The 26,793-nt window shown below is 35.9% G+C and overlaps 2 protein-coding genes and 1 long non-coding RNA gene across 9 annotated transcripts in view; 2 read left to right on the top strand and 1 right to left on the bottom strand.

Moving 5' to 3' along the window:
• Positions 1 to 2,120: 2,120 nt before the first annotated feature.
• LOC125662133 (uncharacterized) lies at positions 2,121 to 11,908 on the top strand. Its single transcript, XM_056146082.1, has 13 exons — positions 2,121 to 2,326; positions 3,791 to 3,901; positions 4,287 to 4,338; positions 4,422 to 4,457; positions 4,682 to 4,842; positions 5,460 to 5,613; positions 6,326 to 6,412; positions 6,506 to 6,701; positions 7,211 to 7,287; positions 8,619 to 8,762; positions 10,358 to 10,515; positions 11,288 to 11,475; positions 11,822 to 11,908. The coding sequence occupies exons 1-13, from the start codon at positions 2,144 to 2,146 to the stop codon at positions 11,841 to 11,843; spliced, it is 1,569 nt and encodes a 522-aa protein (XP_056002057.1). The 5' UTR covers positions 2,121 to 2,143; the 3' UTR covers positions 11,844 to 11,908.
• A 4,552-nt stretch (positions 11,909 to 16,460) lies between these two features.
• LOC125662132 (MYCBP-associated protein-like) overlaps positions 16,461 to 26,793 on the top strand; it is a 71,378-nt gene continuing 61,045 nt past the window's right edge. For 2 of the 6 annotated variants that reach the window (XM_056146080.1, XM_056146078.1), the window contains exon 1: positions 18,243 to 18,425. In XM_056146080.1, the coding sequence (XP_056002055.1) occupies positions 18,371 to 18,425 (55 nt within the window). In that variant the 5' untranslated portion in view covers positions 18,243 to 18,370. Of the gene's footprint in view, positions 16,921 to 17,558; positions 17,632 to 18,242; positions 18,426 to 21,053; positions 25,605 to 26,425; positions 26,634 to 26,793 lie in introns of those variants that run through there. The other 4 variants (XM_056146073.1, XM_056146072.1, XM_056146077.1 and 1 more) reach the window with 3 other exon arrangements.
• LOC125662139 (uncharacterized) lies at positions 18,081 to 26,326 on the bottom strand. Of its 2 annotated transcripts, none has more exons than XR_008797571.1 (2): positions 26,276 to 26,326; positions 18,081 to 18,238 (listed from the first exon to the last, which is right to left on the bottom strand). It is a non-coding gene; the product is annotated as an uncharacterized LOC125662139 (long non-coding RNA). The 2 variants fall into 2 exon arrangements; XR_008797570.1 differs by lacking the exon at positions 26,276 to 26,326 and adding an exon at positions 22,459 to 22,597.

Genomic DNA, 26,793 nt, shown 5'->3' with positions numbered 1-26,793 from the left:
GAGAAATTAATAATACAATTCATTCAACAATTTCCGGTGTCACATGAAGTAGGTATTACATTGCATTTCGAGAATCGGACAGTAAAAGCATCAAAACAATATGGTGCACTCTTGGTTTCTTTAAAGGAGTTATAGCATGTTTCTAAAATGCACAATATGTAATTTGCCTTTCCTATGCATACAATAATTCATTCTAATAGCTAGTTAGCAGAGATGAAGCGATAAATCTAAGTAACTATTGTAGAAACACCTTGTTGATTAGTAAAGGTTCTTAAGTAGAAATCAAACAATAATTAACTTAAATCTTGATTTATATTTAATACTTGTAAGGATTTTGCCGGTCAACAGGGAATCCTTACTCCCCTTAGGCATCTGATCCTACCTCTGCTATGTCCAGGAGTCAGCATTTACCTTTGCCTTAATTTTGTATTATTTTATTGGAAATATAACTTAGTAGGTTTGATTTTTAGCACTATTAAACATACCAATAACTATGATGCCTTTCATCATTTTTATTTGGTTTCTTTTTTTCTGTCGCCGGAGTGGAGAGCGAAGGAGAAAAAAATAAACTGTCTGTGTTACTAAGAAGAATTGGTGATTTAGAAGAGAGGCTTCACAAACAGTAAATATTAAATGAAGAACAAGATGCAACAATTAAGGATTTGCACCAGGAGATGGCAAAGGGGACTACCGCCCCCGAAAATGGGATCGTGATGAACACAGAGCAATATGAAGACAGTCCATGGGACAATGGTGATCTAGAAAACAAAATAATTTCAGGAGAAGGTGCTCGAAGGGTAAATGTCTGAATTAAATCCAAGACTTCGGCTGCTATTCAAAGTTTGGTCAATGACTCAAAGGAAACTTCACCAGAACTTCATTCGAGGAAAATCCAGAGAGGTGTTTTTGCAGGTATGCATTTCCCTAATAATACTTGCATATGTACATGTTGCATGTTAATTCAAACTTCTTCCTCATCATCTTTACATTGATTAACTTAGATGTTAGCAGCAAAATGATTGCTCCATTTTATGACAAACAGGGTGATTTCAGTTTTCCCGTCGTCAATGTCCTGTATTTGTGTAGCAGTATCCCAAAATCACATGTATATAGTACTTCTGACTTTCAATTGATTCAATTCGAGAGAACATGTTCTATATTTGATCATTTTTTGAATCGAGGCAGGCTACTGATGTTACAAGGGTTTCTTTCAACAGTCTCGTTTATAATCAGCATTTCGCGAAATCAATGGTCATTATAATGATTTAATTTGCAAATACAACATTTCATGATGTCGACTGCTGGCTGATGTGTTCCATACCAATTGTTAGAACATTTTTTTAATATTGATTTTGACTACAAGTGACTCCGTTTACTTCAATAGGCTGGAGGGATCACTGCGAATATTACCGGTCAATTGGGGTGATTACTCCTCCTAGGCACCTGTTCTGTTGTGTCCAGGGGTCCGTTTTTACCTTTGTCTTAATTTTGTATTCTTTACAGGAGTTATAAGATTGATCACTGTTCCTTTTCCACCTTTTTCACCTTTTCCAGGGTGCAACATGCAAGGCCAATGTTAGCAGTATATGGATTTGATCACAAGGGTCCAACATCTTGTAATCTATACCGGATTTGTCAATCATAATGCAAGATCATTTAAAGCAGAATCGATTTTTGTAGCATATTTGTCAACTCTTACTATAACAGTGTGAACGTATGCATCAGTTACACCCCTAAACAATCCTTATTCAGCAGTGAATTTAGCAACAAACAATAACTCCAAATTTTAAAAATAAATTTAACAGTGATCTAAGCTTTGATCCTATAACATATACCATCAAGAATCATAAAAATGTACGGTTTTGACAAAGAGTCGCGACAAATATTATATACAATTATCATTTAACAGTGTAACAAACATATACGTTTTCCGAAGAGTACTCAGTGTAATTCTTAATCGCAGTAGTGGTTAACTAAGACTTAAAACATATAACCACACAGTACCTGGGAAGTAATTCTTCAAGTCGTTCGTAATAGTATCGGCTATAGGGACTTGTCCTATTACACTATTAATACAGACCAAATGATAAGAAATGTGTACTCTACACAAACTCGGACAGAGCCTTATCAACAGCGATTCAAAATGGCGACAACTATCCAGACAGTGGCGGGACTGTCACTACTGATTCACACGGTGCTGTTTACGTCACTCAATCTGTACATCTACCTCCGGACGCAGTCCCTCAGTCAGCAATATCAACAAGAATCAGAGGTCTTGGAACTTTTAGAAAAAGAATGTGAGAGGAGTCAACATGTGTGGAGTGTGGTTTGTATTTCTAGTGTAATGCATGTATTGTTTGGACTGATCAACTTACATTTTTTCATATTTAGTTTCATATCAACTAGAAGTTTTATATACAGTAAACTATCTGTATATCGGATATGGGTTATCTCCAATACCCGCTTATCTCGAAGTCGATCTCCTGTTCCGACCATATTCCCTATATAAATGTTGTTTTTCCTTCTTTCTTTCTTTTTTAATCCTGATATCTCGAATATCCTGCTTATGTCGAAGTGTCTTCAAGGTCCCAAGCCCTATTTCACCTTGTTTATCTCAAAGTGCTGTCAATTTTTCGGTCATCTAGACATGCCTGCTCTCATTACATCACACATTCTCGCCCGCAGTTGTTCACACTAGTTCACAATTGCTAAGTAACCCACAGCATGTGCGAGGTTTCCATGTCGTGGTATAGCAGCTTGGGTATTAAGTGCTGTCTTTAAACATAAGATGGGTAAATTCACGACCAATTATATATCATGGATAGTGTTTTTCAATAACAAGTTTGATCGATAGACGCAAAGATCTTCAAAGTTCGCTTGAAGCTCATTATTATGGAAACGATAATGTATTAAATTTTTTACACTTTATCATTAAAGAGACATGGACACGATTCAAGCTGAAAATTTTCATTTCTTATTTTTATTTTTAATGTTTAAAATGCTTAACTAAGGTATTATTGATGATCAGCAAAAATTTGAATGTCATTAATCAAGGTACATGGGCGATACAGAGGTCATAAGTCCTTGTTATGTAAACTAGGCTTGTGTCATGTTTTTGTTTACATAGGTTATAAATAAACTAGTAAAAGTTTCGTTTAAAGCAGATTTTTTCAATTCATAAGTGAATTCTTAACACAATCAACTATTGTCTAGTGTTTGGTACATCTCATTTTGTTTTAAACATGCTATTTTCTATATTAAACAGTCTAATGTAAACAAAAATATGACACGAGCCTTGTTTACATAACAAAGAATTGCGATTGCTGAATCACACATGTAACTCAACAACTGATATTCAAATTTTGGTTGACCATTAGAAATACTTTAGTTAAGCATTGTAAACAATAAAAATGGAAAAATGAAATTTGAAAATTTTCAGTTCAAATCGTGGAAAATAAAGAAACGCGGTTCAAAGTCATCTAAACTTTAATAATGACGATGACAGTTGAATAAGAAAGTAGGTACAAAATAATTTCATCATTATATAAGACAAACTTTTTACCCCTGGCGGGAAACAAAGCATCAAGCGATTGCCGATGTAGAGAGAGAAACAGACAGTACATTGTATAATATTTAAAACATTATCAATTTTGCGCATTATGTAGTGTTATATAATTATCTTTTTTTTTAACTTCGTCTCGAACCTTCGAATTTTGTCGGAGACCCTCGGATTTCAAGATTCAGATATTTTATTGCGTTTATGTTTCTTTGTTCTGTCCCCTGTATACAGGATGAAGTTCAGGAGCTTCTGGAGTTACCGGCCCTGAATGACGTAGCTGAGAGAAACAAGAGACAGACGCCTACTCTCCAGATGATGATGGCAGACATTCTCAAGGCTCAGGTGATGTCGCAAAATAGCAAGTAATATTGCCGAGTAATATTGAGTATATCACATTGTTTACATTATATGATAATGTGGATTGTGGATCAGCTCACATTGAATGTGGGATCTTTATATTACGCGATATAGTATTAGATTAAACTGGAATATACAACTCATTGATGGGCTATATAGGGCTCATGACCGGTGTCACCGGTCTACAGGAAATGCTTACTAGTCCTAGATACACCAGAGGTGGGATCACGTGCCTAGGAGGAGTACGCATCCCCTGTCGACCGGTCACACCGGCCGTGAGCCCTATACTATAGCCCACTGAGATATCAAAACAGCACACAGAAGAACAGAGTATGTCAATGTCCATTATTTTATACACTTGTCTTTCCAGGAATTGGTTTTAGAGCAGCATTGCATTAATAACACACACCTGTGTGTATACGGTATGTTATGAAATAATAAATGGGAATTTTTACAATATGTTTTTATTGAAGTTCCGTTGTTTACGGTATAGTTTATCTTACAGGTGCAAAAGGAGAAATTGGAACGCCTGGAAGCAAAGGTAATGTTAGCGAAATCTCGAGTAGAAAATTCTGTATACATGGCATTTCAGAGAGAATAACATACAATGTTTCCAAGCCATTTCCTGGGGATCGTTACATTGAAGAGAAATACTAGAATTAATATTGATACACTCCCAGTCATTATTCCAAGTTGTATATCATATAATTATACTAATATGTAAAATTAAAACATTTCACTTAACAACAAAGAAATCTGTTTCAGGTGTAACAGGAGAGAAAGGGGAGCCTGGCTTACAACCACAGCGAGGCTTTCCTGGTATTGCCGGAAGTAAGGGGGAATTTGGACTTCCTGGTTTACAAGGTGCTGTAGGCCCTAAAGGAGACTTGGGAAAGCTCGGGGAGAAAGGTGATATTGGACAAAAGGTATAAATTGAAACCGTGTATAAATGTTAATTAATTTTACTTACAGAAAATTCTACTACCCGGTACTCTCAAAATACAAGATTCATTTCGTAATTACTGTAAAATAATTTCAATGTTATTTATTACAATTGTTTTGATTTTCCAAAGATAAATCTAAACGATAATTTACACATCAATAAATCCAAAAAAAAAACAAAAAAACGCTATGTATACATACGCGCCTGAAAACCAATAACATAGTGCGGGAAAACTGTTCAAATTATTGAAATTGATAATACAGAGAACGAATTGCAATTAGCACTTTTATTCAGTTTGTGAGTAAAATGTCCAGAGTTTTCACATCGAAAAATTCTTCAAAAAGAATGTTTCATCCTATATACTTAAAATATACCCGAGGAATTTATCATCGCGTAATTTTGCGAGAAGCATCACTCACGAATTAAAACTACCCGCTTTTATTTTTATATTGTTAAAATACATATAAAGACTCTTGATCAACAGAGCACTCGCGAATTTATGTTCTCGCAAATTGACGTACACGATTTATTTCGCAATATTAAGTATAGGGAATCTCCAGTATCGTTATAAATTTTTGTTCTTGATTTCTTCTATATAAGGGCGACAAAGGAGATCAAGGAGACATGGGATCTAAAGGAGTCAAAGGGGATCCAGGTATTTCTGGGGAGAAGGGAGATGTTGGTGTTTCCGGACCTCCGGGAGATCGGGGAGAAACTGGCGGACCAGGGAAAAAAGGAGAAAGAGGACCACAAGGTTTTTACCTGATAGTCTGTAAAGCTTAAGATCCAATAGAAATACTGGAACACTTGCTTGTTAGATATGATGAGAAGTCATGTTAACGGTTCGTCAAAATGAAATAGACATAGTTAATGTTATAGTCACTCATAATGGTTCGGAACGACTAGCATGTAGAGTTGTCGTATTCATTCACCTGTTTGTTCATTTGACGTCCTGTCCAAGTCATGAATGTGGGATGTTTACGGAATCACTGTTTAGTTTGTTTATTACGATGAAGAGCGTGATAGTTTAATAACGTTGAAGCAGCTAGGCATGAATTGTCGACTTTTCCATTGTAGTTAATCTCACATACCCAGCAAACTAGACAATGATTCTTTAAATTTGAAATGAAAAAATAAAAAAAGAAATATCAAAATATGGCATAGTAATGAAATTTAAATGGACATACCATGTTAATTTCCATATACCCCGCCCACTGACGTCATGACATGTTGCTAATGTAGTATGATTTATACGAAAACTAGCACATTGGAGCTTCACAGAGAAATCAGTTGGATATGAATATACGAGTAAAAGCATTTCAAGCATACTTCTCTGTGATTATATGATGTGTTGTGAATGATCAATTTCATATCATAGATCCTGAAGTAGTGTTCTAACGTTCATGATATACTAGTATTCCCAGCTCATCGGCGACCATTTTACAGTGTATTACCCTGCATTGTAGGACCCCGAGGGTTTCCGGGTGATAAAGGTGATGTAGGACCAAGTGGAGCACCAGGGAAAAGCCTCGGTCCGCAGTGTCTGTGTAAAGGTTTGTATTGTGTTATAGTATGTGTATTATCGCAAGGTCAAGGACATTCTAATATATCGCTGGAGAACAGTTATCTTATTTAAACAATTACAGCGCCAAAGCTGAAAGACGACATTATTCAAAGCAGAATCCTGGACCGAGTGATGATGAGTTGTCCAACTGGCAACAATACGGTTCTCAATATCACGTGGACGAAAGATGCCTCATCTGAGATTCCAGTACGCATGCTTCAAACCAGAAATAATATCGTTCTTCCAGAGGTTTATCCAGGAGATTCTGGAATATATAGGTGAGCATTAAGTTTGTTTGTGTGGGGTTTTTTTTACGTCCTTTCGTGAATTTTTCACTCATATTGAGACGTCATATTGAGACGCTGTAGGTGAAGTACCACAAATTTAGATCTATGATTAGGGCTCGGAGTCGTAGCAGTAAGTGTTCTTTATCGTGTCAACGCCTGCTGCGACACTCGACCTCCGCTTTTAAGGTCATATCCGAAAGACTCGTGATTCTCATTTATAAATGCCAAGCATTTGGCGAAAGAGCAACCACTACCTATTTAATGTCTTAGGCTTGACGCGGTCATGGCACAAGCGGGGCTCGAACTCACGACCTCCCGGTTACGAAGCGAATGTTCTACCACTGAGCTACCGTGACCAGTATGAGCATTATATGCAGTTATGAAATTGTATTATTATTATAGCTGTCACCCCTGATTCTTATTGCATATCTTAGATGTGATTAATCTGTATTTCAGATGGTATTAATCTGTATTTCAGATGTAATTAATCTATATTTCAGATGTACTGCACTAGTTTTGGATTCTGATGGTAAAACTGGAACGGTACAACACAAATTTGAAATACAGATTGCATCAGGTGATGAATTGAGTTTCTGTAACATTGGGTATTGAGCTGAATTTCTGTCACATCAGTTAGGTTGCCTAATTGTGTTACATTACATGGTGACCTGAATTTCTTATTACTTTTCCAAACCTTAAACAATAAGAAAATATCAATAACGTATTGGAAAACTATCACCGATGTCCAAATAGTACTAAAAGTCAAATGAAAAAGTGAGGATAAATACAATACAAGCTATCTCTGGCTATATGATTAGAATAAGTGCGACAGAACTACATGGCGAGTGTGACCGATCGACAGGGGATGCTTACTTCTAGGCACCTGATCCCATCTCTGGTATATTCAAGGGTCCGTGTTTGCCTATCTCTCTATTTTGTATTACTTTTAGGAGTAAAGAGATTGATCACTGTTCGTTACCTTCGCCTTTCACGATTTCTCAGATATTTTCTTAAGTTTCCAAGCTGTTACGTTGTACAGTAGATTGAACGAAAATTTATGCAAGCACAAATATCACATGAAAAGGGGTAAGTATAAAATGCTCATTGTGCAAAAACGCAAAATTCATATTTATGTTTCAAACATAAGAATGTTTCAAGTAGAAGTATAAAGCTCATTGTCATCAACATGTGTTTTTGTTTGTTTGTTTGTTTGGCTGGTTTGTTTTGGTTTTGTTTTGTTTTTTTTGGGGGGGGGGGGGGGGGGCGTGGGGGGTTGGAGGGGATATTATTATTTTATTTTTATTTTCGGTAATCCTGACCTCTTGTCATTGAAGCCTTTCAAGGGATATCGGATTACCCATTTCAGTAAAAGATACAATTTTGAGACAATAACAAACGTGTTAGAAAAACATTGATAATTAGTCACCAGTGTTTTCATACTTAAATCCTCTATGTACGAAGTACAGTACACAAGGTGTCGGTGTTATCCAATAGTTGAAGTCTTCCTTCTTGTAAGACGCAAAAAATACAATTCATATATTGACTAAAGGAAGATTATTTTTCATCCTGAATCCAATACTCCAGAGTGAAGTTATAAATAGGTGAAAATAACGAACAGTGATAAATCTCATAAATCCTACAAGAAACACAACCCCTGGATATACCAGAGGTGGGATCTTGTGTCTAGAAGGAGTAAGCACTTCCTGTCGAGCTACCACACCCGCCGTGAGCCCTATATCGTGATCAGGTAAATGGAGTTATCCGTAGTCAAAATCAGTGTGTAAAGAACGGCTTCACAATTGGTATGAAACACGTGAGACAGCATTTGACCCAATGACAGGCCGTATTGGATGATGTCATAGCGCTACATGTATTTGAAATGCAGTGCTCTCTCTCTCTCTCTCTCAGGCAACGATAGTCATGACTGTGACTTTGAGAAAGATTTATGTACGTGGACACAGAGTACGACCGATAACTTTGATTTGTTACGTCATCAAGGAAACACTCCCACGGCCTTGACCGGTCCAGCGTCTGACCACACGATTGGCGGAAGTAAGTCACAAATTACAGCTCTTTCTGGTTAAAGCATTTATTAAGATATTATCATGCAGCTGTAAAACCGTATGCGGGACCGGACGGTACTGGTGTGGTAGTGTTGAGGGACCGGACGGTACTGGTGTGGTAGTGTTGAGGAACCGGAAGGTACTGGTGTGGTAGTGTTGAGGGACCGGACGGTACTGGTGTGGTAGTGTTGCCCCTTTCCGTCCGTCCGCCGTCATAGCTATAATTTTCCTTGTAAATTTCAAAATTATTTATACATGTTACATGTATGTGAGGTATATATATAATTTACTTTGGTTACAATGGCTCATTGATAAAATTTAAGTTTCGTTTCAAATGACCTACTTTCAGAGGAACTACACGTAGGACCTATAGATCACTGCATTTCAGATATTCAGTTATGTATCTCTGTGTTGCAGGTCAATCTAAAATTGTTGGTTCCAATTGACTTACTTTCAACAGAGTTATGTCTCTTAGAATTCTAAAATTTCCTAAACCGCGTGAAATTTTGGACAAAGAACTACACTTGCAGATGCTGGGTTGATTACTGTTACGTAGGTGTAGACTGTAAGGCCACACAACAGGGTGTTTCATTATTGACCTACGTTTTTAAAGACTTTACAGTTTTTGAATTACTTTCACAATGATTGCAGATACATGCACATGTATATTTGACATTAATATTTCAGGAATTGTGTTTGAATCCTCTGATGTACATTCAGCAGGGTTGTCTCCCTTGGATTTTGCGAATTTTTCTACTGTCAATGTGAATAGTACAAATCCAATTTATCTTTACAATGTGATATGAGGCAATGAATTGAACCGTGTTGAACAAGTCCAATTCCCACCTCCGTCACGGTCAATCTAATTAAAGCCAGATGTTATCTAAAAGAAGGATCTGACAGAATTGTTTGCGGTCCTGTTATTGACCCGTCTCATGAAGAATTCAATGAATATTCGACCAATATCAATAGCTTGACAAGGAATCAAGAGCCAATCAGGAATCGTTTTACTGAAACGTATTCCGATTGTAAGTTAACAAAAATGGCGTCGTTACATGAAAAGTCTCATCGAATTCCATATACACATATGTCGGCAGTAAAGGAAGAGCAAAGGAAGATCTTATGTATTATACATCCATTATCGTTACAATAATTTCTTGTGAAGTTCTAACGCCGCAATCTTTTTCAAATATCCTCCCGTGCTTCTCGGTAATTATTGGCATGCGTATGATAAATACCAAGTATGTTCCGATAAAACAGCAAAACTTTCATGTTAGCGAAAGTCGTAATTTTATTGGTCACGTGTGAAAGGTGAAATAACGTGACATTCAACGCAATGCTCTCAGATCCTTCTCCAGAGATCTGATTTTAATTAGATTGCGTCATGGTCGACATACTTTCATATTTAGTTATAGTATTTTCGATAATTCTTTACATGCTTTATGGTAAAGAATGAAGGAATTCGTTGGGGATAGTTTCCAAATGAGTAACTAAAGATTAATTCAGAACAAGAGTCGGAGTCCTTTGCTCTAATCTCGTATCCGCATAACTTTTGCTGTGTGGTTTTTTCGTGTTTATTACTAGGTCCTGGTGGACACTATTTGTACCTAGAGTCGTCAAACCAAAAGCCAGGTGACAAAGCCGTGCTGGTGTCATCGGACTTCACCAATACCACACCCCAGTGTTTGACTTTCTGGTACCATATGTACGGCCCGGATACGGCATCACTTCGTGTTATTCTGGTAAGAAACCCAAAGTACAAAAATATAATTGATTGATCGATTGTATCTTGTTTGCCGTCTCATTAAAAAAAATTTCACTCTTATGGAGACGTCAACAAGACCGGTGAAAGGTTTAAAATTTAGGCCTTTGCTCGGCGCTACTTCACCATTTAAATGTGAGAATCACGGGTCTTTCGTTCCTGTGGGGACCCGGGTTAAAAAAAAAAAAAGGCCCTCGGTTTCCTTGCTTATCGTAAGAGGCGACTAAATTGGGTGGTCGATCGGTTGAGATCGCATAAACCGGATCCCTGTATTACAGCAGGTGTGGTATGTTAAAGATCTCTACCTGCTCAAAGGCCGTAACCGCCAATGCTCAAAGGCTTTAAGCGTCAAACATAGCTATAGGCCAAATTTTGAAGCCCTTCACCAGCAATGGCGACGTCTCCGTATGAATGAAAAAATCTCGGGCGAGACATTAAACGTAACCAACTAAAGAACAATGACTGTAAAGGTGTGGGGAAATTGCACGAGATAACACCATCGCTAGCAGTTGATGAGGTTGTTTAAAACTGTCACGATATACAATTAAACAAGTATGGCCAAAAATCAACAACAAATGAACCGACCTATTGACCCAATTTCTTACAACAGGTTACCGTAAACACACACATATTTGTTTTTTGTCAGAACACGTAATTATGACTGTTGTGTACTCAAAATATATCAATCAGTAAACGATAAGATAGAACGCTGAAAATTACAGCCATCATAAAATAGTTGTGGTTTTCCCTAGACAGGAAATAGTAATAGTACCATATGGAAAAAATCTGGGGACCAGGGAAAAGACTGGCAACGCGCCATTGTGGAAATCCCTACGTCACTGAAACGACATCAGATAATGCTGGAGGTAACGGAAGGAGCTAATTATCTTGGTGATATCGCAATTGATGACATCATCGTTCTGGATGGGCCATGCGCAGAGTAAGATTTGATTAAGTGATATAAGGTGTACTAATTTTGCGTTGAGTTTACACACTGCAGTCTGTATTTTGTTTCGTAACTTACAAACTGTGCGGTGTATAACATCTTTTTAACGCACCTTCTGCGTTGAATTTACACACTGCTTCTCGGTTTAATTACGTCATTTTCACGTTGCTTCTGGGTTTAATGACGTCATTTACACACTGCTTCTGCGTTTAATGACGTCATTTACACATTGCTTTTACGTTTAATTACGTCATTCATTTACAAACTGCTCCACGCTTAATTAAAAAGTTATTTGCACTTTAGATTTGATGAATATATGGTATAAAATTTGCTTTTACAGTTTTAACAAAACACCGCAGTGATGAAACCAAATATTGCTTTGTTCACATTTATTTAAAACTGTAAATAAATAACACTATTTTATAAATATTGTGTTTTATTTGTTTAAAGAATGTAATTTCTAAGTTCAACTCCTATTAGCTAACTGCTCTAGTGAAAATTGTCTGTCGTCTTTCTGTCCATCGGTCTAGCTATTTGTTTTCCTATCGTTGGTTCCTTCTACCGAATAAATCCATCATTTTTAAACGTCCAGGAGATTCAGATTTGCGCAGCACAAGGATCAGGAAAATCGACATGTGGGCATCGTCGGATACCCACAACTGATCACGTGATGAGTAGAAGACGAGATCAGCCGTGGGTATCCGACGATGACACGTGGGCAGAGTCTCATAAAAAAACAAACCAATGGAACCTTTCACTGATTATACAATGACGCCGCTCGTCAAAATGACGTCACAATAAAAAAAAGTTGCCAGCTGTATCATTTTAATCAGATGACGTATAACATATACTGCACATAGAGTTTATAACGAGCAGAAATCAAACCAAATTTAGCGGTGAGTTTTTAAAAAGCTACAAATTTTTAAGACCATTGGTGTCAAACATCCTGTACTTGTGACTGAGCAATCGGCTGTTAATACATTCAACTGGAAATATCCAGAGTTGGCGTCAACTACAGAACAAGGGGATGCTAGGGAATGTCAGTTACAATGGCTGACTTGTCTAACAGTTGTACATGCATCCCAATAGGCCTTTTGCAATTTTAAAACTTCAAATTACTCGCCCTTGATTACAGGTGGCGCACGATCCGTTTACGTCCAAGGCGTTTCTAACCTCCATTTTAAGAGAGCGTCAGAAGGACACGTTTAGATTAGAAAGTTGTTGAATATTTAGAAACAATGGCATATTTCAGTTCGTGGGACCTCACTGTGCTTAGAGACGAACTTAGAAAACGCATTGCAAGACTCTGGGCGAAAAGGAGAGCAACTTGAGAGTTTCAGTTGCACCCGAATTTTCTCTGTCATATCGATTAAATAAATGACATTCAATACAATTGAACATTTTTCATTATAAACCAATTCTTGATTAAGTTTACAAGCTTAAACTGTAGTTTAAATTGAATATATAATATACAATACATCATAATTATTTATAAATGGTTCAATTAATTGCATATGTTTAAAACAATAAGATGCGGGACCCCACCCCACCCCACCCCACCCCACCCCTCTCGAGAATCAAGAATATCGATTATCAAATATATCCATATATCTCTGAATTTCTATTATTAAGCTGTTAAAATGTGTAGTAATAGTGAATGCATGTGTATAACTTCTCTTTATAAAATAAAATGCACGATATACAGAAGGTGCATGTATACTACATACATATCTCATAACTTCACATTGCATGTTTTAACTTATATCACTTAGTGGATGACTTGATACGACATGACTTTTGGATGTGTCATTAAGCAAAGTACTGATAGTACTGTTAGACGGTGATGTGTGATATGTCATCGAAAACCGAGGTTCCGTGCCATGGGAGCCGTTGACACGATAAAGAACCTTCATTAACTGTTCAGGCTTTAAGTAAAGAGCCTTCATTAACTGTTCAGGCTTTAAGTAAAGAACCTTCATTAACTGTTCAGGCTTTAAGTAAAGAACCTTCATTAACTGTTCAGGCTTTAAGTAAAGAACCTTCATTAACTGTTCAGGCTTTAAGTAAAGAACCTTCATTAACTGTTCAGGCTTTAAGTAAAGAACCTTCATTAACTGTTCAGGCTTTAAGTAAAGAACCTTCATTAACTGTTCAGGATTTAAGTAAAGAACCTTCATTAACTGTTCAGGCTTTAAGTAAAGAACCTCCATTAACTGTTCAGGCTTTAAGTAAAGAACCTTCGTTAACTGTTCAGGCTTTAAGTAAAGAACCTTCATTAACTGTTCAGGCTATAAGTAAAGAACCTCATTAACTATTCAGGCTTTAAGTAAAGAACCTCATTAACTGTTCAGGCTTTAAGTAAAGAACCTTCATTAACTATTCAGGCTTTAAGTAAAGAACCTTCATTAACTATTCAGGCTATAAGTAAAGAACCTCATTAACTGTTCAGGCTTTAAGTAAAGAACATTCATTAACTGTTCAGGCTTTAAGTGTCATGCAGTGGTCATATTTTTGTCCCTTCACCCAAAGCTACACGAGTGAAAAAAAAATATCTTCTGTTGTTTTAGAATCCAGTACAAGAACTATAACTCTAGCGTACTTCGCTACAAACCAGATATGTGTAGTACGTGTTAACCAAAGAATTTTAAAAGTCCTTATACATGTAAACAACGAAATATACGTCAAATGATATCAGGAATTTAACGTATATATTTACAAAAATGATTTACTGTTGAAGTTTTAAAATCACAGAAAAACCTCTCCGAGATTTGTTAACTTTAAGAGATATAGTACATTTATTGCAATGGAGCCTTTGGAATTTCGACAGAAGTGAAAGTAAAATATAAACACAAGAAATAAATTTTATTTACGCTAATTCAGAAGCTGTTGGTAAGTAATCCATGCGTTAGCAATTAGAAAATAAATGCGCTTCATGCAGGATACCGGTGCGGTGCGTTGTCATTCATATCCTCTTGTTTTTCCACATCGTCGCAAGCCACGGCTGAAACGTGAGCTCATCTTACCTCCCACACGGAAGAGGAGCGTACGTTTCAGCCGAGGCGTGCGACAATGGTATTTCCAAAAATGAAATTTGTTTCTTATTTTTACATTCTACTTTCACATCTGTCATTATTTCCAGAAAATAGAATAGACGTACTATATTTATATCAAACGGTTCTGTATTAATCGTTTACAACTGCATCGCGTTCATGGGGAAATGTATATCATTACAATTTGTAAAGATATCGATATCAGACGCAAAAACATTGAAAATGTAAATAGTATGACTGTAGCACAGAGCAGACCCCCCCCCCCCCCTTCTCATGCATTGTTACAAATCAGTACATTAAGGTATTCCATGTATAATGAAAGGATAATGAACAGTTTTGAAGGATTTAGATCAACATAAATGTTTATTGTTAAATAATGATGAAAGTGAAGCAGATGAAATTCACATGACTGGTAAATGATTAGAAGCTGACCTTTTTACACTTAAGACTTTTTGGAAGAGTTGTCTGCCCTTTGTAAAATCAAGAAAAATCTAATTTTCTAAAAATGTGTGTGGTCAATGATTAATTTTATTTCATATTTTCACTAAGAGAAAGTGTTTGTAACTTTCTACCAAGAGATTTGTGTGAAAATATAATTCCTTTTTAAAATATTGAAATAAAACATGCTTTTCCCATATACTTCAATGTTAAATCCTAGGTGAAATAAATCAAGCAGTAAACAAAATTTTGAAAATTCCTATGGTGGATTATTTTTATTTGATGAACCCTTCAAAATGATACCATGATTACAAAAATTCCACCATCCATTTATTAAATATGAAATATGGTCATTACACATTGAATACCTTAAGAAGAGATTTCAACGCATGAGTAGACTTTAAAGTTTGACATTCTCTGGTTATTAAGTTCTAAATCCATAAATAGCAATTCGTCGATCCGAGAAATTTACTCTCTCTCTCTCTCTCTCTCTCTCTCTCTCTCTCTCTCTCTCTCTCTCTCTCTCTCTCTCTCATTTTACCTTTATAGTGGTATTATATCTACCACTCCCCTTTCCCTTTAAATGTAATAATAACCGCTCCCTTTTACCTTTATTGTGGTGCTCTAATAACCCCTCCCTTTTACCTTTATCACGATGTCACAATAGCCATTCCCTTTTATCTTTATGATGGAATTTTTTAATGGAAAACAATAGTAAATTCCACCCCGCTCACAGGGGCTAAGCCCGTTTTGGGCCCGAACTCTGTGATAGGGCCCAAAACGGGCTTAGCCCCTGTGACCCCGCTAGCTTATTCGGTGAAGAACTTGCATCGTATTCGGGAGGTACGTGCTCGTGCTGTGTAGGTCGTTAAAATAGGTATTTTTCAATCAAAATCGCGGTCTACTTCCCATATTCAGTCTGTGAAAATCATTACATCTACATTGCTAGGTTCTATAAAAAAAATAATAACCAACACAATGGAGTCTTTGTACACTATGTTACGAATGTTTTCATTTTCTAAACGATCTGTTTCTTCTGCAGCTTGCGCATACCGGAATATATTGTAGCTGCATTGCCCAATCTACGAAATAATCGATGTTTCCGTCCAATATGAAGGTTTTCTAATACAATGCAACACTGTGTCTACTGTTTTTCAGTTCAAGATATTGTTGGTAAACTTTGTATGTTGGCATAAACTTGGCAAAGTGATGTCAACAGCCATAAACCCGAGAGACAACAAGCGTTTGTTTGATAAGGATTCTAGCTCCCATATCGACAGCACAGAAAGATCAACAAACCTCTACTGTCAATCAATGTAAATATCAATATAAACGTTCGATTACAACCGCGTGTCTTTTTTCTCATTTGTCCCGTAATTACGCTAAAGTTCCTATAATCTTGTGTCACTTCACTATCACCTTGCAGCAAAATCTTCCGCAAAAATGAATAATTCAGCAAAAATAATTCACGTTATCGCGTGACTTTGTAACTTTTATAAAACAAATGTATGATCCGCCACAAAATTAAATATTAATTCAAGGAGCTTTAAACTCCCCTGTAAATGCACTTAAGGGCGTTTTAACATGGTAAAAGAAAAGTGGGGGCCATCGATTGCTGGTCAATAAATACCGCGTTTAAAACAAATACTCCAACCGTTAAATACAAACATCTGGGCCTTGATTACCGTTAATGGTAGTGTATTATGGGAAACCATTGAAGGCCGGCTCCATACGGCATCAAATCGGTAATTATTCTACAAAGTATTTCCTCCGAATATGACTTATAATTTCTGGTCGTTAATTTTTCGCGTTAATTGTGGTGTTCTCTCGTGAGTCCGTATTGTAACAGACAGAATCCTGTAACATCTCCACCTCTATAGTTTTTCACCTTTCTCTGTGGATGTGGTTTATCAATAAAGCTGTATAATTTTTACACAAGGAGTACTGGAAGGTAAGTATATTGTTCTTATATTTATATTAGTCAATACATATAATGACAAATATATTCTGTCCATTTAATATATGGCACTAATCTGTAATGGGGAGAACACATTTCCTGCAATAACAAATCAAATTTACTGAAGATTTTTCATATTTTGAAATATAACGGACGTTGTTTCCAGTATACAGAATTTGATGATTTTTAAATCATGTCTTTGGATCATTTGTTTATAAATTTATGTTTTAGTAGATGATGAGAAAAATTGTAAATTTTTCAAAACTCTCTCTCTGGGTTTCCTCCGGTTACTCCGGTTTCCTCCCACGTAAATGACTCCCTAGCGCAAACATCCGTGCATCAAAAGGATCCCATTGGAAATAAGCTTAAATTTCATGGGTTATCCTTGGTATTTATGTTTGTATGTACATGTATGTATATACCGATAAAATATTTATATACCGAATAAATATTTATTTTATTTATTTATATTTTCTCTCTCTCTCTCTCTCTCTCTCTCTCTGGACAATTTTACACCATCGGCCCATCGAAGGAATTTACACAGCCTATATAAAACCGGAGAGAGGGGGGGGGGGGGAGCTAGGGAGAGGGGGAAGAAAATTATACATGAATATCAAAATTTTATTTTGCAGACCGTCATGTCTGGGAAGAGTAACCGAGGGATGTCCGCCATTGCCCGGATGAGGATGGGGGCAGTTCTCAGCAGTATGTATGCTTTCGTGACCAGTCGGTCTATATACCCATTATGATAAAAGGGGGAGGGGTCGGCCAATAAAGTCTGAACTGAAATATAATCTTTAATCTCCAATGAAATGTTTGATTTCCACTTAAAACTGCCGTTGTACTAACAATACCATGAGGTTTATGATATATTTTTCCCCGATCGGGGATATATTAAACATACATTAAAGGTTTAAAAAAGAATACACAAACAAAATTCAGTTTAGGCCGTTTTGGGTTACTTTCGAGGGGCAAAAGAACCATTTTTAAATGCATCAATACTCCCTGGTGTGGTTAGGACTATCCATGACCTGAGTACAACATCTCGTATACTTTTTAAAAAAAAAATTTGTAACTTGTGCTGATTAGAGTCCCTGCCCCTGTATTTCTGTGAGTGCATGTTCATGCAAACAAAAGCATGCAATGAAGCTGACTGGGATTACATTATTTTATTTAGTCTAAAAATCAACAAAATATAGTTTGTCGGCGGCATCTGAGAAATTCGGCATGGAGGGTCGAAGGTCGCAGGGCTCCAGCTCTTGTGGCTCAGGGGGTTTGGGTAAGTCTTGTCGTAATTCACATCGGGCTCGATCTGCAAAAAATGAAAGATTAGTTGTTGCCAGGATAACAATATGGCGGATAGAAATTGATCGAGCACCGACCAAAATTCACAGCACGCAACACTTAAGAAGAAAGTATCTAATAGCCTGAGTCAGTAGCAGACATGAGCAAAAATCCAGCGGCATCGAAAGCCAAGCGAGATCGCCCAAAATCTGGCGGTTAGTGTCAACACTGTACTAAAGTCATTGTCACATTTAAGATTCACTAAGCATAAACAATGAGTTCTCTCACAGAACAGTCAGAGTTATATACTACGTCACGCCCACCAATCACAGTATTTTTCACGTTTCGTAAGAACATTTAAGTATTTTATGTGTATCATTTAGATTACGTCTTTTAATGAAGTTGTTTACATATATCTGGTGTGTCTGAAGAATCACAATACACAATTACTATAGAGTACGGTTGTGGTTGCAAGTGTAATGATTTCATTATGGGTCTATGATTAGAAATACCAAGCAAATTTACCAAAAGTAGTAGATAGATCCACGGGGACTGACAAATTCCAAAATGTCCAGCACCTTGTGCGACAAACCCGAATTTCTCCTAAGGTTAAGTAATTTATAGGGAACTTGCTCGTGTACGAACAGTTAACTTTTTTAAAATGATGATGTGTGCACTAATTGTCTCAAACATCTTATGAAATTGAAATTAAATCAATTTCCGTACACCTTTGATTTACTGTGACCATTAGTCACAACACGCATTAATCAATGTCCGTACATCTTTGATTTACTGTGACCATTATAGAGAGCCAGTGTACACTATTAACTGAGATAATGAATATTCAGCAGTATCTGTATTGGTTACTGGAAACTGAGCAAAGGTTATCCAGGGTGAGTGAGTGCACAGAAATAGATATTATTAATAACTTCTAGCTGCTAAAGCAGCTTAATTCATGATTTGTTGTTCACGATGTGTGGTTGTCTTTGATGGCAGCTGGCACAAATGAATTCTTGAAGATGTCAATGTTACAGTGGAGCAACTTGATAGTTTTGTTATGCTGCTCGAGTTCTAGATGGTTTGGTGTTATACATGGAGAGTGAATCATGCGGGGAATAGCCACCAGGCAAACGAAAGACAACTAACACAAAAATGTTACTTTCTTTAAATATATGGTGGGCAAGTGCTTAAAAAATCAATTTGTCAGTCCCTGAATTACTGGTGGTGGATCCTAATATAATAATTTATACCTGTGCTTCACAGTATTGCAGTACTTTAATCTTTAAATTTGATATTGGGAGGGGGTGGGGCAGTTAGATGACTTTAATCTCTCAATGATCCAAGGAATGGGTTAGTAATACCTCTGTTATAATAAGCTCGGTTTGCCATCTTCAGGGTATTCTGACAGCAGTGTTTCCAAATGTTTGTCGGACCTTTGGACATGTCTGATAAAAATAGCTTTGGTCCTGTAACTTTCAATGTGGCACCAAAGGTCCACTAAATGGTGATGATGGAGAGGTGATTTAAAGTGGGACAAAGGTGTTAAAAGGAATAATATTGTGCATAAGTAATATAAAACAGAAGCTTAAGTATACACAATCCATTTTTTTCGTCTGCAGTTACAATATAAGAACATCCTTTAAAAAAAAAGCGTGTCTGACAGTTATTTTTTTTTTTTTTGGACACAGGAATGACCCGGGTTGTCTGTTTCTTGGTTTTAGTAAATATGACACATATGATACAATCTGCTATTGATTTTTAGTAATGTTTTGACTGAGATATGTAGAGGGAGCTAAAAACACAAACTGAATAATGAATCAGGAAAGAGCAAAAAATATTAAGCTAAAAGACCCATGCATGAATTTAATGCAATTTTTTTTTTTCAGTTACTCTTACTTGAATGAGACTTTGTCAGGTCCTGTTAAAAGGGTCTTAATAGCTGTCAATTGAATTTTCAATCTATATAATTATGTTATCATCGATTACCCACACATGCTTCTTGTGGTATGCGACAATGAATTTATTCATTCTGTTCAATGATTTTATGATGCTAGGAAGTTTAGATTTTCTCTGCAATGAATTACTTATTTCCAGGTGATAATTAATATTTTAGCTTTTGTTGCTATACACAAAACAAAAGAAACTCAGTGTGAACAGTTGGACAATAGCAACATTGCAGGATGCTGTTAGTGGAGATTATATATATATATAATGTAAAGCTGTTTAGTAATTTTGGTAACAATTAGTAAATATGACTTAATTTTGATTTAATTAAATGAAAAGATTAATGAAAATTAGTACAGGCTTGGCACAGGCTTTGTTTTGAGGAATTTCAACAATTTATTGAATATTTAGTAAGAAATAATTTCTGCTTCGAATGCTTATAGAAACACATGAAAAGGCTTTTAAAAAATATCAGCTCATTTGAAAATTTTATTTTGTTGTAAAAAATGATGATAGTTTTATATGTAAATGTACCCAATGGCATAATCATCAATAAACTTAAAATTAAGTTTAAGATTTATATCAAAATAAAGATTTTGATTCTATCGAATCATGTAACACAATACGGTAACATATTATACAGAAATCAATTTTTGTCATTCAAAGCCCTTTCTAACACAAATAATAATAACATTATATTAAGTTTATCAAACCTTATTCTTGTCTAAGTAGTATTGAATCACAATTTTACAGCAAAAATTTCCAACACCAAAATGACAGCTAGTATTACTCTTTAAAAAAAAAAATGGGACTGTGATTAAATTGTATTTTAAACTCCTTTATTGGCAAAAGATAGGCAGTTATATTCTTACATTGTAAAATTTGCACTGATGAAACACAGTGACATTTAATTCGATCTTTAATTCCTCCATTACAAACTGCATGGTACATGTATGTTGGATTTGACCAACTGTTCAGTATTGATGTGCAGGAAGGATAACTCTTTTCGTCTTGTCTGGTGGCATGTTGGTTTAAATATTCTGACGAACACTGGAGGGAAACCAGTGAGAGAAAAAATGGAAAATATATTATACATTATATATGAAAAAAGATTTTTAATTAGCAAATTATGTGCACATGACATTTTTTAAATTACTTATACAGTTCTTTTTATCTTCCTGAGTATAATTACAGATTTTGAATTTTTTTGCAATTTCGTTGTCTTTAATGAGTTTTCATTAATGTAGTACCTATTTAAAATTACACCTCCGTCTAAATCTTGATTGGCATTTACTGAAGAAAAGAATTAGGGACCTCTTAGATTTCATTATCAATTTATGTTCAAATAAAGAGTGTTATAGTCTTTTATTAACCCAATATTTAATGTTACACTTAATGTGGCCCTTTCTGATCATGCAGTTTCAGCATGGAGGGTTAAGATTCCACTCCAGAACTGGTACATCACATATCTCTCATTGGTTGGTTCATAGAGGAAAATCTGATGTGTAATATAAATATAATGTTAATTAATACATACTAATCTAAATCTTAATTATGTTTATGTTTAAATAATTTAGTGCAAGGGAATTTAAACTCATAAACATTTATGTTTCACATTACCATGTATTTCATCTCGAATGCATATTCTTCTCAAAAAATTTCCTTGCTTTTAAATTAATGATGAATATCGGGAAATCATGCATGAAAATATTCTGAATTTTTAGCTAAATAATAGATCGAGATTGCAGAACTATCCACATATAAAACGGGGGGGGGGGGGGGGGGGTTGGGGGGGGGGGGGGTTCTTTCTTTTTTTTTTTGGTATCCCACTGAACAATTATACAATTTCATATCATTCATCAACAGAAAATTATATAAATTATACATAATTATTTGATTTAGTAAAAACTGATTCAACCATAGAACAGTAATTGTTAGATAGTGATTATATCTAACCACTATCCAAATATCCAACATCTCAGGAGGGAAGACATACAGGTAGAGAGAGGGGAGAAATATATATCAATAAAATTCCATGATGGACTATTGGAAAACATAATTATCAAAATTTAGGGGAAAACCCACAATATTTGATAATGATTGAAGGAGGAAAGAGAGGGCCGGAGAGAGAGAGAAAGAAGAGAGAGAGAGAGAAAAGAGAGAAAAAGAAAGGGGAGGAGAAAGAGAGAGAGAGAGAGGGAAGAGAAAGAGAGAAAGAGGGGGGTGAAAGATTTAAACATGAAAAGACTTTTGGAGTACACTGTATAAAATTTTGACATACAATTAAACTACACAGGTACTTACTGACAAGTCGGAGACAAAAAGCGGAGGTGAAGTGATGTTTGACGAAGGGTTATCATACCTATATATACCTGTAAGTACTGCGATCTGAGCGACAATGAAGTAGATGGGCGGGCATTTAAATCTGACAGCAATTGGTTGGCAAGACGGCTCTTACAGAAATCATTTCAGCCATGCGTTGTATGACTGGAGTTTTTCGTGTTTTTTTCCACAAACTTGAAAGATCACTTGATGTGATTAAAAGATTGATAGAGCTTAGCAAAGGTTTTTAATTTGTATTGGATGATTATTAAGTCTCTCTCTCTCATTTGTAAAAGACTCTATAAAAGCAGACCTCGGTAGTTAAATGAATCCATTTAATAGTGCACATACCGTAGTGAACCAGCCTATGAAATGCATTCACAAATTCAGCTTTTTATTTCATCATTAAAGATTGTGCAGTTATGAGCAATTTTGAGTAATTATGTTGTTATGCATGTTATATAAATTGCTAAGAATACCAAGTGTAAATTAGATACCCAGTAAATATAAGTAGGAAGTTTTTATAACTTTGTGAAATCAGTACATGTATAATTAACAGGATTTCACAGCCAGTGAGTGGATTTTGCATATTTTAAAATATAACATCCTAGGAATACACATGTACATGTGTTGTACGAAATTAGAACTGATCTGACAGAAATCCACAGGGAGCCAAGTCGATATTCACCCCCCCCCCCCCCCTGAGTCAAATTTATAACTGAAATCAGGGGTGCAGGCCAGTGCCTCAAATTTATAACACTGAAATCAGGGATGCCGGTGCTTCATTTATAACACTGAAATCAGGGGTGCAGGTGTCTCAAATTTATAACACTGAAATCAGGGGTGGTACTTTAAATGTGGTCCTAATTACTGCTGGTAATATTTAACTTATGCAAGGAGACAATTGATATTGTCAGATAGAGTTTAAGGCATTGTTTCAGGTCAAAGGTCAACTTGCCACTATGATGGAATGAATGCAAGGTAAAGGTCATTTCCAGTCACATGATACAGAATTTCATGTTAGTTTCCGTCCAAGATTTGCAATATATGGTACTTGGATAAAACCACCCCTTGAGTTACTATGTAATGGGCTTTGTAGAAGAGCTGTGTGGATGAGTTATGTTGTGTTATATTGAGCCATTAGATGAAGGTCCGCAATCTTATCATGGTTTTGGCATAAATCAGACGAATGAAGAGGGACATGAATGAGAAAATTAAGGAGTGAAATAGGACTTTATCTCGGGGAGTAATAAAATTAAGGTGTTAAGTGGCTCCTATTTCATGTAGGAATATTCATACGATTGTATATCACAGGTTTAAGGTCTCTGTAGATTAATATTCTAGGGATTCAAAGATCGATATGAATTTTTTTTATTACATTTTGTATTGACGGTATTAAGTGTTGGGCGGAAAGTTTGTGATTCCCTATCTACAGATACATGGGGGAGAAAAATTAATGAATATTCTACAATAATGTTCTACACACAACAGTGTTTATGAATATGTTTGATAAGATTTTGGTAGAGAGGGGACTTTATATTCATAAAAGTCAGATAAGAATTTACTTTTATACAACACACCTTTTGCAGAATGGAGAAAGAAATAAGACATGAGTTTGAGTTTTTAGAGAAAGTGGATAAAAATTATGTGTTGGATATTACTGTAACTTGAATGGATGTTTTTAATGTGATTAAGGAGGTTAATGCACTAGAGACTTATTTCCCTTATTGATGTCTTTGTGCATTTCAATTTTGATGAAGAGACTCATTTTTAAGCAGAGCTGTAGATCGGAATTTAAAATCAATTCTCGACTTTTGCTTTTGTGAATTTTTGTTTTAAGTGATTTATTTTTTTAAATGGATGGCGGAGGAAGAATGATAGTATGCTGTGTCTTTATTTAATGTGACCATTGCTCCGATTGAAGAAAGGAAAGTTTCTGTATTTTCGTATAAGATATCGAAGATGGATGGACGAATACATTTTTAGTTCTGTTAAATTGTCTGTGTGAGCTAGGCCCTTTGCAAACTGAATGCCTGTGTCTCATATAAACAAATAAATAAAAAAAAAAAAAATGAAAATATATATACGAACAAAAAATAAGAAAAATCATCACCTGCATGGATAAATTAACAAACAGTGGATTGGATGACTGAGGAATGTTTAATCTTCAGTTTTGTTTTAAATATGATGATTTATTGGGAAGAATGAGATAATATTACAGAGCTGCTGTCACTGAGCAACACATTGCCAGAGGAATAACCCTTCTCCAATCAAATTAGCAAACTTGGACTTGAATGACTGGGTGTACACTCTGATTATATCCTGAGGACTAACGATCAAACTCTGTATTAGAATCCAGTGTTAATGTCGTCACAAAGCTTTGACATATTCTCTGAGGGACAATCAAGAGCTTAACTGGATCACAAGAATCTGAGCATCAGTACAAGTTTCCTAATTAGCAAAGGTCGTTATGATATTGATTGCTGATTTCTGATTGCGACTAAATTCAGATGATGTTTGGGGAACATATTGCCTAATTTGGATTTCGTGTTAGTGAATGTTTGTCAGTGTGTGAGTTCGGGGCCTCAGGTTCGGTTGTGTCGGTGTGGAGCTGGTTGTGTTTTTCCAGTTCAAAGAAAATGTGTTTGAATGACAAAGTCAGAGTTTAAGCCAGAAATTAGCCCACAGAATTAAGAGGAATAGTGGAAACTGTATGGAATAGTGTTAAAAGCTTATTGATTCAAAAGTTTTTATATATTTTTTTTATTTTAATGATTCTCGAGGATGTCTGAAAAGTTCTGAATTTGTTCCCAAAATTCAGAAATACATTAATTTTTCTATGGAAAAACCTAATGTTAAACCAGAAATGAGTACCAAACTGGTAAAATTTTCAACTCCGACCTCTAGACCTGTGATAAATTCAGAAGTTGGAACAAGGATGAATTCACCAAGAACATTACAGGGTCTGAAGGACAAACAAGATGGAGTGTCTAGTGACCGTGATACTGGTCTAACGGGACCAAAAAAGACAGTGAAGCTCCCTCTGGTGGAGAGAAAAGCCTCCATCAGTCAGGCAATGAGGAAGCTACGTGGGTCAGTTCACACATTGCAGGTTCTGACTCGACTGAGTAAGTGTTTTGAGTACAGGCTTATATATAGTAATTTGTACTCTGGGGGTGAAATGATGGGTAGCTTTAAAATGGCTGTTCCTTGAATTGGTTGGAAACATTTAAAAATGGAGAGATATAAAATGTTCTAATTAATCAAAGCTGTCTTCTGACAATGCTAACTAAAGAGTTTAGTACACAATGACTATACAGATGAGTTCCCCCCCCCCCCCCCCCCCCCCCCCCCCCCCGTCTCATAAGTTAGCTTATAGTACCCAGGAATGTGAGTTTTCCTCCAATTTCAGAGGAAATCCTCTGATTGGCTCAATTTTTGAAAAAATATGATACACTCTGGGTTTGATCTGAGTGACAGAAAATGATATTTTTCCAGGTAGGGTTAGGTGTTTTTCTCTGATTTCTGAGGTTTCCGGTCACAGCCCCTAATATTCCAATAAGGCTATTAACACCTCTATATCTTCAAATTCACCACATTCGTATTTGTAATTTTGATGTGAAATATGACCTCTAGCGGATGACCAGACAACAATGATACTAAGCAATTTTATAAATTCCTACTTTCATCTATGTAGATCTCATTCAGACTACATTAGTGAAATCAACATAAGAAAATGATACGAAAAATATTAATTTCAAAGAAAATTTGAAAAATGCATCAAGCTATGCGTACATACCATTAATGTTGAATTCTTCTTCCCTGAGTATTAAATGCTGTTCAATATGTGTGTTTATATATATACAGTGTGTCGATATACAGTGTTATCTGATGGGTCTCCTGGTTGCATTCTGTGGAGCATTAATTAATTGATTGGAAGGGAGATAACTCTGTTGTTTCATTTTAAATGGTTACAAGATAATGATCTCTGTAGAAGCTTGGAGACAAATGAAAGAGTCAATCTTTGACAAAACGGAAGGACAAACTCGTTATTTTTTTTTTTTTCCTCTGAAGATTTGTTTTTGTGGATAATTTAATGATATTGGAAGTATTCATCTGAGAATACTAGCAGCCGGAGATCATGTCAGCTCTTAAGGGTGAGTTTTTGTTATAGTTTGTGGGGGAGGAGGTGGGGGGGGGGGGGGGGATATGAAACATACCGGTAACAGCAATATTGCTGTTATGTTTCAGACAGTCCCCACACATTTAATGTTGTCACACACAGTGATTAATTATAAGATGATGTAAGGAGTTAAC

This window comes from Ostrea edulis, chromosome 8, assembly GCF_947568905.1.
Source record: "Ostrea edulis chromosome 8, xbOstEdul1.1, whole genome shotgun sequence".
NCBI lineage: Eukaryota > Metazoa > Mollusca > Bivalvia > Ostreida > Ostreidae > Ostrea > Ostrea edulis.
Note: the sequence above shows the minus strand (reverse complement) of the source record. Positions and strands in the feature narration are given on the sequence as shown.